This window comes from Miniopterus natalensis, chromosome 16, assembly GCF_054644295.1.
Source record: "Miniopterus natalensis isolate mMinNat1 chromosome 16, mMinNat1.hap1, whole genome shotgun sequence".
NCBI lineage: Eukaryota > Metazoa > Chordata > Mammalia > Chiroptera > Miniopteridae > Miniopterus > Miniopterus natalensis.
This window is the reverse complement of record NC_142096.1, coordinates 22,954,171-22,970,690: the sequence shown is the minus strand read 5'-3', so window position 1 is coordinate 22,970,690 and position 16,520 is coordinate 22,954,171. Positions and strand designations below refer to the sequence as shown.

The 16,520-nt window shown below is 37.9% G+C and overlaps 1 protein-coding gene across 1 annotated transcript in view; it reads left to right on the top strand.

The window, feature by feature from the left end:
* The window catches only part of CYP7B1 (cytochrome P450 family 7 subfamily B member 1), a 138,528-nt gene extending 122,760 nt beyond the window's left edge, over window positions 1–15,768 (top strand). Inside the window, exons 5-6 of the mRNA XM_087825603.1 lie at window positions 5,975–6,150; window positions 11,150–15,768. Of these exons, the coding sequence (XP_087681729.1) occupies window positions 5,975–6,150; window positions 11,150–11,437 (464 nt within the window). The 3' untranslated portion in view covers window positions 11,438–15,768. The remainder of the gene's footprint in view (window positions 1–5,974; window positions 6,151–11,149) is intronic.
* The last annotated feature ends 752 nt before the right edge of the window (window positions 15,769–16,520 follow it).

The following is a 16,520-nucleotide window of genomic DNA, read 5'->3' as shown; positions in this document are numbered from 1 at the left end:
TCATTGCTAACCTATAAACACTGTCACCTCATGGGAAATGCTCTAGAGACGGACCAGAGACCTTGACCACTACTTTTTACCTGGATATGTATCACTAATTCTCAAATGTAGTTGGTTTTGAGTGTGAGGTTGGGGCTAGAGGTTCACATCAGAATTTTGTGGACTTTTTAAAAATAAAAATAAACTTTACATTTTAGAATAGTTTTAGATTTGTGGAAAAGTGACAAAAATAATAGAGTTTCCATATACCCCTGACACACAGTCTCCCTTATTATTAACATCTTAGTGTGGTATATTTAGCACAATCATGGGAGTTATTTTGAAAAAAACTTATTTAGTATTATAAAATAATGGTGTATTTGAGAAATTAAAGTTGTACATAATTTAGACAACAGGAGTAAAGTTTACAAAGTCCTCTCTTCCAGTGGGGATACACAGGAGGTATCAATTCTACTTCATGTTAGAAATCTCTAACTAGAGCAGGGAGTGGGAGGGTGGGGAGAGGCATCTTTCTTAAGGGATACATCAGAAATAAGGTAGTGAAATTTTTATACATAATATAAGGAAAGGTTGGTTAAAAAGTGAAAAATACTGATTTGGATGTTTATCAAATTTCCAGCTTGGCACAGAGCTAAGAGGGTTAGATAATATAATGAATGCTGGAAGCAGGAGTTGAAAGGATTGAAAGAGAAATTTAATGAGAATGCAGATTATTGTATTTAGGTCTGAAAATCAACTGTCTCAGAGTAGGAAGAGAAAATGTGTGGCTGAGCAGAAAAGGGTTTAAAACCCTGGTTCTCAGCCTGGATTCCTCATTGAAATCATCTAGGAAGTTTCAAAAGTACTCATACCCTGTCCCACCCACAGAGGTTCTGATGTCAGGGGCCTGGGCTGCAGGGTGACAGATTTAAAAGCTCCCTGGATGATTCTAATGTGCGATCAAGGTTTAAGAGCACAAATTTAAACGTGTTCATTCTGATCGCAATGCACTGATTCTGATTGCATTGGTCTGGTTGGGGCATTTATTATTATCATTATTATTATTATAACTGTCTCAGGTGATTCTAATGGACAGCCAGCGCCGATAACCTCTGGGATATCAGAAAGCTCAAAACAAATTAGTGGTGATATTATTTGAAAAGTATGTTGTTCATATGTTGTTCATATGTTGCTTCCAACAAAACATGAATACAAGCATGGTATCTAGGGCAGAGAAAGGAGCTCCTCTACTTCTCCCATTGATGTAGCACACCCAGTTTGCCACATCTAGGGGCATGTTTACTAATTGAATTCATCCAGGATGTCAAAAAACTGAAAGCAACTGACATACAACTTAAAAATGACATGCTATGTGTCTTGAAATATTTTTAAAGGGCTGGTGTGTGGAAGAAGAATCAGGATCTTTTTGCCTTTGGGTTTTCTAAAGGGGAGAAAAATTTCAGCCCAGTAGGAAAAAGTAACTTTCCACTAAAAGGGACTTTGTGAATGCCATCATTGGAGATATCCAATCAGAAATTGCACAACATCTTCACTAGGATCTTGGGAAGCATTTCTGTTTATATGTACCTTCCAACTGTGAACTACCTAAATTGCAATGTCCTTCAAGGCCAAATCCACACACTGTGTTCTCTTTTTTTCTACATGTCAGCTACCATTTCACACTGGCAGCAGCAGCCAGTGCCCTGAGCAGAGTAGGACCTGAATAAATGTTTATTAAATATGTGTTTATTTACTTTATATGCCTATTTTTTAGCAGTAAACCAAAGGCCATGTCTGCAATGCATAGTGAAAGTAGGCATTCATTTGCACCAATTCAGATTTATTTTTAATTTTACTTAAAATATACAATTGTTGAGCCAAAAACTAGTTATTTTGCTTCAAATTATCTGATTATTACAATGTCAGATTTACCTTCTCAGCTGTCTTGAAGGCAGGTAGTTGCATAAAATTGCTCACACACCTGGGCCCTCACTCCATTCCCTCACTCCTCTGAGAGAGCACACTACCTCCTGACCCCCCGCCCCCTTTCTCACATACCTTTTTCCTAAGATCGCCCAAGTGTTCAGCCCCAGCAGACTGCGGCAGGGCCTGGCTGTTCATTTCAGTCCAGCCACCGCTGCTATCCACTGATCACCATGGCTAATCAGATGGTATGACAGTCTGCACCAATCATTAAGATGACCCAAATTAACAGCCTGGCCATGTCACAGTACATTCATTCCACATACACAGACATGGCTTAAGTGTGAGGCAGAAACTTGGATGTGCTTATTTGTGTTTGCATTGTAACATGCATTATTGATAGTCCTACGCTGCTTCCTCACTTTAAACCTGCAAATGAGAATCATCTGTCAATTATTACAGCCAGAATGAGATCTGAGGCCAAAGAGGAAGTGTATGTGCCTTTATCTACCACCATTTCCTTCACTTGCCCTTTTTCTTCACAGTTACATTGTAAAGCATCTTAGGTCAACACATTCCCCAGCTTTTTGCCCACAGCAGATACCGAATCAGAATATTTTTATATCCTGAAGAGAAACAAATCTTCCCCAGCCAGGTGAAGAAGGCAGCGCAGGCTCTGAATTGTAGACTCCTTGTGAGAATTTGGTAAACCAATTTCCTTGTGTGTACTGGTCGGTAAAGCTCAGTTCTTAATAAAATGCAGGCAGCCTTATCTTAATCACCATTGCCATTGTTCGCACCTTACAGTGCCCGGTGTAAATTATCCCCCAAATATTTGCATTCTTGATAGCCGTTTTTCTACAATGCACTTAATAAGTAGAGGGTCCTATTAACTGCTAAATGTTAGTATAAATTAACAATCCATTATGTACAATAAGTTTTATAAAACATTTACAGATAGAGATCATGTTTAATTAAAATTAACTTGCATATGAAAGCCAAGTGCACTAATGATCACAATGACCTTTTATTACCTGCAGTCCCTTGTTTTGCCCAGAATGATTGACAGCTTGCTGTTTGGCTACCATGTTGAATTTCAGCTGACAAGACTTTTCATTTTAACTCAATTTGCCCGCCTATCACAAGCTGGTGGCAGGCCAGACCCAAGTCACCCAGCTTTGCCTCAGCAGCTTGCTGTAGTTCTCATTAGTACGCATTTATTCAGTGGAAATTGGAAGACAAATGCTTGAAGGCATGTGAACTAAGTATAGCAAATTAGGTTTAAAGACTGAATATTTATAAGTATATGGAAAGTTGTGTGTGTTTTTTTTTTTTAATTCTAGAGCGAATTGAGAACTGAGTGCTAGCTTTGGCATAAAAGGAATAAAGATAGAAGGGGGAAGGAAGATTCTAAGAATAACAATACTATAAGCTTTTTCTTTCCATTTTGGAACTATGTAAAGTGCCTCTGACAACACCTTATCAAATACCAACCCAGCCTCTCTTTCGTGGAGTGCTTGCACACGGAGGCTTAGCACCTCGTGCGTGAGAAGTGGGAAAAAATGAGGGTCATGTTCAATTGTTGCTTGGTTATCCCTTGGTATGTTTTAAATTGCCTTGTTTGTTCGGCACTAGCACAGAAACAGATGTTGCTCTACCGTGCAGGATAATTTACTGTACCTCCTGGTGCAGCATGGAAGCCCTCCCAGGGCCCAGCTGGTCTGTCAGTGGCACTGGCTGGTGTCTGCTCAACTATGACAACTACAAGTACAGGCTGCAATTTTTTTTATTGTGCAGTTGTCATTCTTCTCAACATGTAGCTCTGCCTGCATTCTTACTGCGGCTGGTGGAAAAGCTGCTGGCTTTTGTGCCTGTATGTGGCAACACAGAGCCACAGAAGCCCCACTCTCCATTGTTAATAATAATGCAACTCATTACTTCTGTCGTCTAATGATTATCGGCATGATCGCTCAGAGCGAGAGCCAACCTCGTCTTGCACACATAACTGGTACTGGAAGGTAAAACAGATTTGTCATTTGTGATCTGACCGCTAAGCCACACTTTGCGCTCCATTATTGTGATTAACTTCTGCATAAGATATGCTTGCCCAATTGTCATTTGTGATACTGCAGTGGGCACAAGCTGCCCTGCTTCCCGGGAGCGTGTCCGCCAATCCGATGTGACCGTGTTATTTGAACTGTTAAATGCCTGCCCCGCCACAGCAGCCACCCCACGATTATTTTGCTTTTGTATTTTTTCTTCCCACACCCCTACTGGACTTGGTGGGTGAACAGCGCGGCTGCATATGTCAGCCACCACTTCCCACCACAAGCTGAAATGATGCTGTGCTGTTGCTGACCCAACAGAGCTGATGGCCGTACAGGGGAGGCCAACCCTCGATTTGCACCGTAGAAATGCTGGTCGCCAGTACCTTGCCAGCTAAAATCCATCATGTCAGGTGCCTCGTGGCTATCTGCAGGAGAGTCCATGGTCCAAAACCAAAGTTCTTTTCTGGCCTCATCACCAACAAACCGATTTGACTCTGCCTGATTACAATAACGAAGGCAGCTCAGAAGAATACGGGCAGCCTCACTGTACGTCACATTGAATCACCTTGCTGCCCACGCACAGCTCACCGCAGCCTCGTTTCTTTAGACAAATGCATGCTTGGGGAAAATCCTCCTGGGAGAAGGCACCCAAGGCTACTTGATATTGCGATGCAAGCCATGCATGGATTTAAATTTTAGTGAAACAGCATTTCTTTTTAATTTTTGGCTGATGCAAGCCTTCACTGACCAGTCTGCTTCTATAATCTAATAATGGGTACCTATGTTTCCAAGCTTTGCTAAACCCTAGGAGACTGAGCTGTGTGTGTGTGTGTGTATGGTGTGTGTTTCTATATTGTAAGCCATAAACACAACCATTTGTTACCACATGAAGGGGAAAATACTCAATTCAGAGTTCTCTTTCACATTGTTGATTAGAAAGAATCTAGCTTTATATTCTAGGACCCATTCACTCTGGTGAAAATATAGTCAGTTTTGATTATGAAGGCAGAGATGCAGACCTAGACAGGAGCTACATGCTGATATGCATGCTATCAGAATGATTTATGCAAATTATGCATATTATTCCCAAAGGAATTCCTCCTCAAACTGCCAGGATAAATTGCCGGAAATTAGCCATAAAATCTGTCGTGCTAGGAGCAAAAGGTGAAGGCCACTGGGAAAGCAAGGACATTCAGCTTCTGGAATCTTCCAGGTTATGATGGTGGCTGCTATTTTCCCTGGATGCGAGGGAAAGAGGTTTTTTTTCTGAATCCTATGAAAGTATTTTCCCTTTGAAATTTTTCCAGCAAACGCTGACTCACATTTTATTTACAGCTAGCAAGCATAAAAGAAATTAAGTGTTAAGCTGTCTCAGAAAACACCACCACAATCACTTTACTATTAACTGCCTAAGTGGTTATTAAATGCCTCCACCTGGCTTTAAAGGCCTAGCTGTTCTGAAGTAACCCACCAGCAGTGGTTTGACTGGGATGTGGTTTTAATTTACAATGGGTATGCCCATAACACAGCATTTCTCTCCTGCAAACCATTCCGTCCTACAAAAATCCTAACTAATGACTTCCTGCCCAAGCACAGCACTGTTGCTGCCTGTCTATGAAATGTCCCCGAGCTGTGTTGAGGCCAGGCCCCAGCTGCCTCACCGCCCACCCCCTGCTCGCTCTGGTCATGCAAAGCCAGCCTCTTGGTGCTCAGTGATGTGACCAGGAAAGGGTTTCCCTTTCAAACCGAGCTATCAGGGGTGAGCTTTAATGGCCAACTGCGGGCCCTCCTCAGGAGCAGTCATATTTTAAGAAGCTGTTGCTTGTAAAAGAGAAGAGAGAGAGAACCCATGACCGTGCGCAATCGTGTGATGACTGCGGAGGGAGAGGGGATGGGTAGAAGTGGCAGAGGTTATGAGGGGGATAAGTGGTGCTGGAAATAAATAGTAAATAAATAAATATTTTAAAACCAGTAAAAGTAAAAGGTTAACAAAACGAAACTGTTGCTTGCTTGCTTTCCTTCAGAAAGTGCCATTTTCGAGGCTTTACGACTCTGCTCATTTTCGTCCATCATTCGTTTTGTTCAAGAGGACTGGACGGTGCACTCAGAGACCCAGGACTACCTTATACGAAAGGGCGACCTGGTAGCCGTCTTCCCTCCCCTCCTGCACTATGACCCTGAAGTCTTCGACGCTCCAGAGGTAAGTGAACACGGAGCTGGGCGTTGCTGCTGCTTAGGCCCTGCAGGCACCTTCCTCTTCCTCCTGAGCTCTTTCTAGCTCTTCCCTTCACCACCTTGTCCCAGATGGGATGTGAGACAGCTTGGTGGCTTCTGTCTTTCCTCCCATGGGAAAATGTTCCTTTTTACTGCAGCATTTCCTAGGGATCTCTCTTTTAAAGTTTTCTTGACCCATAAATAGGAATAAAGTGATGACACTCAGTGCTAGTTTCTTCGAATGAAATGGACATTGTACCTTGGCCACCATTACCTTTAAGGCATAATTAGGTTTTGCTTGGCAGAGAATTGTTAAAAGCCATAAAGGGCAAGCTATTGACAGGAGGCTTAGAGAATAAATAATGATGATTTTGCTAAGTGTTTCCAGAATGGGGTTGATATCCCAAAGTCAAATACTATCATGGTCTTAGTTAAGCCCATATACTTTTTCATCTCTTACTAAAGATATGTGCCCCTTCTTGATCAATTAGTGTGGCATTATGAACTTGAGATCGTAAAGCTGCTGCTCACGGGTGAAGCTCTGAGGGTAATTGTGTTACCTCCTTGTGTTTTTTTCCAAAGCTGGAGTTAATGAATATCAAAGACTGAAAATTAATCCACCCCAGCTCATCCCTTACTATCAGTTCGGAGGTTCACCACCTGCATGCAGATTGAATGCAGTCACAGTCTGCCTGTGTGTCTCAAGAAGTGATGCTGTGGCTGTAGTAGTTTTTGTATATAAAATGCCATCTTTCAAAGAGAAACCTCTGTGCTCTTTTTGAGCAGTTCAAAAGCTGAATCACTTTTAAACCCAATTTCTAAGTGAGGTGTCATGCAGCCACGCTGGATTAAAATATTGTTGAATTTTGGAAACTAATAAGAAAGGATGACTTCAAATACAATGAGATAATTTGTATTGATTTTAGCCGCAAGGCAAAAATTTTAGGCGAGGGAGAATGTACATGTGGTTTCTATGTGTTTCAAAGGGGGCATTAAATGAATGATCTTAGCAAGTCGGAAGTAAGGTATTAGTGAGTGAATGAACATTTCCCGGACAACAGGCTTTATTTCCACATTTGTAAATATCAAAATTGTCACACACAAGTAGATAGTTAATAAATAGGGCAAATAAATAATTAATATTTGAAAAATATTTTAAATAGCTTTATTTCTAGCCACAATTTTAATATATTTAACATTATTATTTTCATTATAAGATTATTCCAATAGTCACTAAGTTTACTATTCATGTTACAATACTAAAATCAACATTAAAGTTACCAGCAAATAATAAATGTTTACTAAATCACCACCGTATTTGTGGTGCTGTTCTTTGGGTTTCTCAAATCCTCCACTGCTGACCCAGCCTCAGTGATAGGAAAGGCCATTAATTAGACTTTCAGGAAGTTAAAAATCAGTTAAATATTGAAAGTGCACTGATTTGTATTTATAGTCTGGTATTTCTGTAGAATAGTAAATAGTAATGCCCGAACTTTACATAATATATGACCAATCTTAATAGTAATCAGAAGGGTTGGGTCCATACTAACCCTGTGGAAGAGCAAAATTGCAATATTGTAGCTGCTTAGTATCACCGGGGTAGCTCTAACTTAAGTTGATGAGCACACTATTATTTACTTAACATTAGTCAATTATGCCTGACTAATGTTAAAATTGACTAGCTAATTCTTTGCCATGGTACTGCTTTCTTGAAATTAATGGTGGAATACTAATAATTATAGTTCAGAACCATTTTTATGATTTGGCAAGGTCCCAGGTAATCATTCTATAAACATTTACTGAGAATTTACCACTATCAGGCATATAAATTTATTCCTTTTGTTCTTAACAACTTAGGATGGCAATAAGATGCTGTAGATGCTTATATAGCAGATGCCAATCCAAAAACAACAATGCACTAGCAGTAAAGAAGGCAAATCTGTCCTTGACCATTTGTCGCTAGGAGACCTGACCCAGGAGCTCATGAGAGGTCATATTCCCTATTTCCTGTCTTTTATACACTGTAGATCTTGAATGGGAATACCAAGCCTTACATATAGAAAACAGACGATAGTTATTGGGTCAAAAACATGAGGAAAACTAACTCCAGATATAACTATAGTTATTCTCAGAGCACAAAGACACTGAAGAACCTTAGCAGAACAGAGATTCTCCCAACCCAACAAGGCATAGTTTTAGGATGTCCAAGCTCAAGACACCCTAGAATATTACATTACAAACACAGGCCATGGTTTTCCTTCACATATCTCTCTGTTTCTGAATGCCATTCCTTGTCAACAAACATATATGGAATCTCCACTATGTGCATAGCACTTAGTTGGGTGCTTAAAAAATACAGAAATAAATAAAACAGTATGACAACTCCAGTCTCCTGGAATTTCTTGGTGCTGCCATTTTCTATGGGTTAGCCCTGTCTTTAGCCTGGTGGCAAGAAAGCCACAGCAGTTGCAGGCATCATATTCACATACAACTAGGTCCAGAGGAGAAAGAGTGATGAACCATTTTTGTTTGTTTGTTTTTCTTCACAAGAGAGGATCTTCTCCCAGATGTCCCTACAGACTTTTCCCCTGTAGCACTGATGAGATTGGTTCACCCTGTCCCAAATCAGTCAGAGGCCAGAGGGATGTGATTACCACCACTGGAGCCTAGACAAATCTTGTGCAGAAGGAAGATATTGAGTCATCCCCAACAATCATTAGAGGAGCAATGGGGAATTTCAGTGTCTTACCGTCTCTCTTACGATTTCTTTGTTCTTAGTCACTTAATCATATTACATTTAATTGACCCACTTTAATTATGAAGCACCGAACTATTATGGTTATAAGAGTTTAAGTCAAGGTGATAAATCCTGTATTTAAGTTGCTCCAAAAGAAAGTGTGCATCTCAAGTTTCCTAACCCTTTGTTCTATGACACTGTGACCCCCAAATCTCAGGGATGAAACTATTACACTCTTCTCTTTGGCTAACACCAGACTATATTCCTAGCAGGTGCTGCAAGCCCTTCCTAATATTACTTCCTGCTCTGGTTCTCCATGCTCTGGCATTGGAAAACAAACTGAAAATAAATTTCCACTCAAAAATATGTGTATGCCTATGTGCCTTTTGACCTTGATAGTCTCAGCAAAAGAAGTTGGCCTTTTCCCTTATTGTTTCATAGTATATTCAACTAAATATAAATTTCTAAGATGTTAATATGAGGAAATTGGATACAATGTGATGGAAAATTAGAGGACTGACATTACTGGTTGACTAGAAATTTGAGCGAACTGAATGTAAACACTAACTAAGGCCACAGGGGTAGGGGACCATTATGCATAGATGGCCATGGCCTCTCCGAGGGCAGCATGTTCAGCTTCACAAAGAGCGGTGAAGCCATGACAGCTTCTGGCTTACTAATGAAACCGGGACATTATGAAGTCATAACCTAAGCTCAGTTTTCCTTTTGTATTTTCTAGCTTAAGCAATGGGACTCCAGTGAGACCATTTCTAACAAATAATTTCATGGCAAAATTAACTTAAACTATTTAGCCTAGGCCAGGAGCTCTTGGGAAGGGTGCTGGTCAGGACTGGTCAGGAAGCAGCAGTACTGAACTCGGGCAAGCAGGCCTGGGCCACAGTAGTGGACAAGGGTCACCAGGAAAGAGTGCTATATAGTAACTCTAGCTCCAGTACCAAAATATATGTCAACAAAGAGTGTCCTTATTCTTAGAGATGAAGAGATATTTTTGTTTTGAACTGATTAGATTCTACTCGCACACATCTAGAAATTTCTCTATGGGAAAGTACACTTGTGTTCTAATGCACATTGACTTGCAAGGTAGAGGGGAATAGAAGTTACCCAAAGTGTGTTTCCTAAGCTTGACTATTTATCAAAATATATCTCCTAGGTAAATGAGGATTAACCCAGTACTTTTAAAGGAAATGATTCTGCTGACGTGATACTGGCATGGAATGAGACAGGTCATTTGTGATGAATTCAGAATCTACCCACGTATTGTAGGGTTTTCTCTATAACCTGCAATGCTTTCCATCTGACCTGCTTCTTTGCTTTTCGCTTCACGTAGTTCGTATCAAAGTTGTGTGCTGAACAGGCCTAATGCCAATGAGCACAAAGCACAGGAAATGCTTGGTCATTTTCATGCATGCCACGTGTTAATTTAATCAATGGTTTCATTCACCATGGGCTGAAATAAGGTCACTCAGTCTCCTCTTGCAAACTCAAGTGAGAGTAAATTAAGATGGTGGGCCAAACACCGGAGATAAACCAGTCCCCTCATTTTCAGTAACAAGTAATATAATGTATTTATGAAAACATCAGAAACACCTGCCACCCTAGAGTTACCCCAAAGAGAGTTCATTCTAATAGAACTGTCATAGGAGAAATTCAGTACAACATCAAAAAACAAGGAAGACTGATTTTGTGGCTTAGCTCCTCTCTAGTGCTTAATGTGAATTTTATTATTTTATATCTATTGAATCCAAACATCAGCACTGAATCCTAAGTTCATAGTTTTCACCCATTAGTAGCTGACCAAATAGGAATAGAAAAAAGCGTATTATGGATCCTTAGTTAGCAGCTCCTATTCCCTACTTCAGCGACAATGGTGGCAGTGCCAGAGCCCTGACCTTCTACCCAACATTGGTTTATCAAGTGCCCACAAGTCAAGACTCACCTTAGAGAACAAAAGTAGAGATAGTGCCTCTATACTTAGGAAACTCAGCATCGGAGAGAAATGTGAATTGGGAAGGAAAGCCATATAGGATTTCACTTTATATGGGAGAAGCAATTTCTTAGTAGAATTTGAGTTTTTGGAAAGTTCAGACGTGATTTGCACTTAGTCGAGTTTTATTTTCTTAAAAGATGCCTTTTAAGACAGGCAGGGTGGCTGGCAACTTTGTGGACATGAACTCAAACTATCTCATGTAACTTTCTTGTTCTAATACTCTCTGTTTCTTCTTCACAGGAGTACAGGTTTGACCGTTTTGTAGAAAATGGTAAGAAGAAAACCACCTTTTTCAAAAGAGGGAAAAGGCTGAAGTATTACATACTGCCATTTGGAATGGGAGCCAGCAAATGCCCAGGTCGATTTTTTGCAATTAGTGAAATAAAGCAACTGTTAGCTGTACTTTTAACTTGTTTTGATTTAGAAATAATGGATGATAAGCCTGTACAACTAGAGTATAGCCGCTTCTTAATTGGTATTCAGCACCCAGATTCTGATGTTTTATTTAGGTACAAAGCCAGATCTTAAAGAAGCTAAAAGGGAAGGAAAGAGATCCATCAAAACTAACCTAAATGTCGTCAGCTCATCTATTTGTTTTTAATTTCTGCAAATGTAATTGCTTTGCTTCGTATGTTATAAAAAGTGTCTATTTTTATTTGATCTGAGATCAGTCCACTTTGTACTTGGTCATAAAGTAAAACAAGATGGTGGTGTGAAAATGGACATCACAATTAACATAATAATAAACTTAAAATAGTGTTTTTAAGTGTCTACATACTATGATTTTTCACCAGTGATAATAAATAGATGGCAGTAGATTAGGCACTGTGGGATTTTTTAAAGTCACTTAAATTCTTCTCTAATATGTAAATACACACTTTATGTACTACTAGAAATTTGTGCTGGAAATGGACGCAGTCTAACAACTTCCAAATTCACAGAGAAGAAAATTAAATTTCCATGCGATAGATGGAATGAAATATTCCCCTCAAGTATAATATCAATAATATCTATATCACCAGGGTATGTTTGCATTAAATGAGTTTTGCAGTAGATTAAATACTTCAACTTCAATATTTAATCATCCATAAATGTTTTTTATTACTTGGATAGTATGGCTCAATAGAACAAAATTTCTTTTGATATAAGACCACTCACGTTCAAGTTAGATACTGGTAAGACTTAATGTAAAAGAGCACACAAAACCTATTATATATTCAGCAATTGCCCTAGACATTAGTACTAGGTTTATTGTAGAAGCAAATGTTGAAATCATCACAGGATTGATTATAGAATTTGGCTTTAGTGTAAACTATAAGATTGTGCCAGTACGGCAGTTAAGTCTTTCCTAAATGCTTCTATAAACTGAGAAACTAGATAGCAGTATTTGTTCTTGACACCTCGCCTTTTGGACTTGGAGTTTATTTGTTTTATTTTGAATTACAATATTATGTAATGGAATATAATGTTATATGCCACAATGCAGCATTGTGCCCATGATTCAGATATTTCTAGTATCAGATTACCAAGTGATTGATTGTCTGGCATCTGACATAAATGATGATGCTGTATCTAAAGAGGCAGAGCAGGTAATGAAACCCAGGTAATTCATGCTGCATTAAGTATAACTTCTAATATTTCAGAAGTGTGCTATTGTTTCAAAAAGGAAATTTATTTTTAAAAATAACATTATAAAGTACTTACCATACTTAATAAGCCAATAGATTTTCTAGCATTTAGTTTTCTTCTTCCTGAAATACATGCTCTAAATTTTCTTTAGTGAAGGTCTTCTGGTCTAAACTCTGTTTTTGCTTGATTGAAGATGCTTTCATTTTTGCCCTCATTCTGAAAATATGATTTCACTAGGTGCACACGTCTAGGGTGAGAGCTTCCATTGTTGTTTTCAAGAGGTTAGCCTTTAGTTAGTTTAATTATTCAGTAGGTAGTCTGCCTTTTCTCTCGGACAGCTTTAACATGTTCTCTTTGTCTTCGATGTTCTTAGTTTCTGTTTGTCATGCTTGTGATTCTTGAGTCTGAGAATGTGTGTCTTTCATCAAGTGTGGAATATTCTTATCCATTATCTCTTTAAATATTACCTTTTTCTGGCCTTCTGCTAGATTCTCTCACTCTTTGCTCACTCTATACTCTCTCACTCTATTCTCTTACTCCATACCTTTTCTCTCCATATTTTATATTTCTAATTTACATTCCAGGTAATTTCTTTAGATTTTTCATCTAGTTTTTTGTCTGTACAGTGTATTGAATCTGCTTTTTAACACATCCATTGACCTTGTCTGTTTTTTCTTTTTACTTTAACCTCAAGTTCATAGGATTGAGTAATCTTACTCCCTATACCCATTAGTTCATGGTACACAACTATACTTAGTCCAAGCAGGGACCCCTGGGCTTTGTTTACTTAATCTGTTTTATCCCTAACTCCCACCATCAGAGCCTCCCCATCATAGGCAAATATTCTAATTGTTTTATGTTTATCTTTCTATAAAACATATTATTATTTTGGGTGGATGTTTTTGATTTATACAAATGCATTTTCTATAAACTAGATCCTTCTGAATTTGATATTCCATAATGTGCATCCATCATGTTTTAATGATCTATTTATCCAGGAAACTGTTGGTGGAACAGTTACTTTGAGGGAGAGGCCAAAGCCCAACCTAAGACTGCCCTCACTATCTTCCCACTGCTCTGCTCAGCCACCCCCCACCCTGAGCTGCTGCACACCCTTTCCTCAATCCCTGTACCACACACACACAGGCACACACACCCAATTTAGGCCCTAGTCTTTCTCTCCTGCTTGCAACAAAGCATACCCATCCTTTTTGCACTAGGACATCTAGCCTGCCATAGCACCTGAAGGGGAAACCTTAGTAGTACATTTCTATGATACGACAGCAGAGAGAATGCAGGAAAGTATTCCATTTTAATTTCTGCTCGATTTATAATTAGAAGTGTGTACAGGAATTTAGAATAGAAAATAAGAATAAATTAAATGGTTGAGAAAATATTATACAAAAGTAGTGGACAGTAGAACCAAAACAAGAGAGTCCTGTGACTCTCTTAAGTCTAGAAATTAAAGAGTGTTTGTGGGTAGAAAAAAATGACATGATGAAATAAGTTAAAAGACATGGATTCTAGTTATGACATAACTGGTTTGTTATCATCAACAAGTCACTTTGCTTCTCAGTGCTTCAGTTTCCTTATTTGCAAAATAAAAATAAAAAGGCCTTTTCAACACCAGGGTTCATTATGAGGATTAAACACAGAAAGAGGTGTGAACGTATTTTGAAAAGTGTAATGCAATATGCAAACGTAAACTTGTAAAGGAGAGATTTTAACAATGTTGTGCCTTTGGAGAACTGTTTTTATGTATTTGTAAAAGGGAACGATTTTTTGCCATTGGTTAATGCATTATTCATTGATTTGATCATTCATGTAGCATGGCTTCTGTTCTAGATGTGATGTTATGCACTAGCTTACCTTTCCTCAAGAACACACAATTTATTAGGGAAAGCAACGTCTTCACAACTACTTTATTATCAATGTAGTTGTAAGTAGTAAATCCATCTCTTTAAAACTATTCTAAAATTCGGATTTATCACTTGTCCTAACCAATCTTCCATCATTTATTTTACGGTAATGTTTTGTAATGAGCAATTACTCTGTGCATAATCATACACATTAAAACATATACATCAGGCATTATGATTGTAGGGTAAAAACAAGCAAAACCAAATACAGTCATTGAGACTTCAGACTTTTTGTTCGAATTGTATTTTATATATTATAAAAACCCATGTTTTCATTTGTAAGTCTCCCCTTAGTTTCAAATGAAAGGAAATTAATAACTAGTAATGTTTTATATCAATGACCAACAGTAATGATGCATTCAGTTAGCAAAAACTAAATGCTCTGAAGGTAATAAGATAAAAGCTATTTATCGCTAAATAAGGCATGTGATAAGCAACCCTTATGGGAACTTTCATCTGACTAGTTTTGGTTTTTCTCACACACTTCACTATACGTTCTCTCATTTCATCATTAAGTTTTGGGCCACGAGTCTAAGGGAAAGGAGTTTCCTGACTCAAAATTTGCATGATTACTATTGCTTATTTTCCCATAAAAAATAATTTGGGTACCTTTTCCTATAAGCATCTTCTAATTTAACAGTGGAATCTTAAAACCAGTGTTAAATCAAAGCTAAAAATTATCTAGGTTTTGATTGTAGTGTAAAATAATGTCAATAATTATAAAACAAGAATTATATGCCAGTAGAATGTGCACTGTTTTAACCTATTAAATTCTCAAATGTTGCAAACTATTATTTACTTGAATTGCATTATTAGGTATTCATATTTGCATTCTCAATTAAGAAAAAGTTAGCAAGCCAAGATTACATTCCCTGTAGCATTATTTTAAATTATAATGAGGGATCACATAAAACTCTCTATTATTTCTCTAAAGCAATTATTATGTATTCTACTTCCTATATTAATCTAAATCAGTGAGCATTGATGTTTGAACTTTTTAGCTTTAAATGTTTATTCTGTTTATAATACCTTCTTGAGTAAGATAAGTTTAATTCATAAAAAGCTCTACTACATAATTTTAAATAGATAATTTGGCAGTACTTTTGTTTAAAATATTTTTTAAGCAGAGGAATGCTGTATATTATAAAAACTGTTGTCCTGAATCACTTGCTTAATATTATCTTTTTATTTTAAAATGGTGTACATGTGGATTTATGAGGAAGGTTATTGTCTTAAGATTTTACGTGAGAAAAATGCTTTAATTTTCTTTTATTTACATCAGGAATTCAATAAACCAATTTTTAAAGCACAGATGAATGACCGTGTCTGATTTCTCTATGAGGAACATGTTAGATTTTATTACAAGTAGCACTTACTTAGGAAGTAATTTTGCTGTCTGAATAGCCCTCCTCACACACATGTATACATATATTTTTATCTTCTGATACTCCCCTTAAAAGCATTGTTCATTGTTCAGAGTATTTTCCAATATATTTTAGCTTAGTTATTTAGGTGGGAAGTAAACACAGATCCAAAAAATATCAGTGACTAATAAGCTTTTAAAAAATTTTAAGTGTTTTTTTATTGATTGGTTTTAGAGGAAAAGAGAGAGAGAGACATTTATTTGTTGTTCCACTTATCTGTGCATTTATTGGTTACTTCTTGTATGTGCCCTGACCACCCTGCCCTGACCAGAGATGAACCTGCAGCCTTGGTATATGGGGATGACACTCTAACCAACTGAGCTACCTGGCCAGGGCCATAATAAGTTTTTAATAAGTTTATTTTAACCTGACTGACCTAGCTAGGCTATAATTCTTTAATAATTGTTATTATTCTGTAGAAAGATATGTAAGAGCAACAAGAAATAGGAGAGAGATTTCCATTGGATGTGTTCTTTGTCTTCCGCAGAACATTTTACCACAAAGAACAAATAAAACAATTATATTTGGACAGTATTCTATTTACTCATAAAACTGAAATTCAAACTGTATAAAAGCATATAATACAGAAGGCTGTTGATGAAAATGGAAGGTGGCTCCTTCAGTAACTGGACATACAGG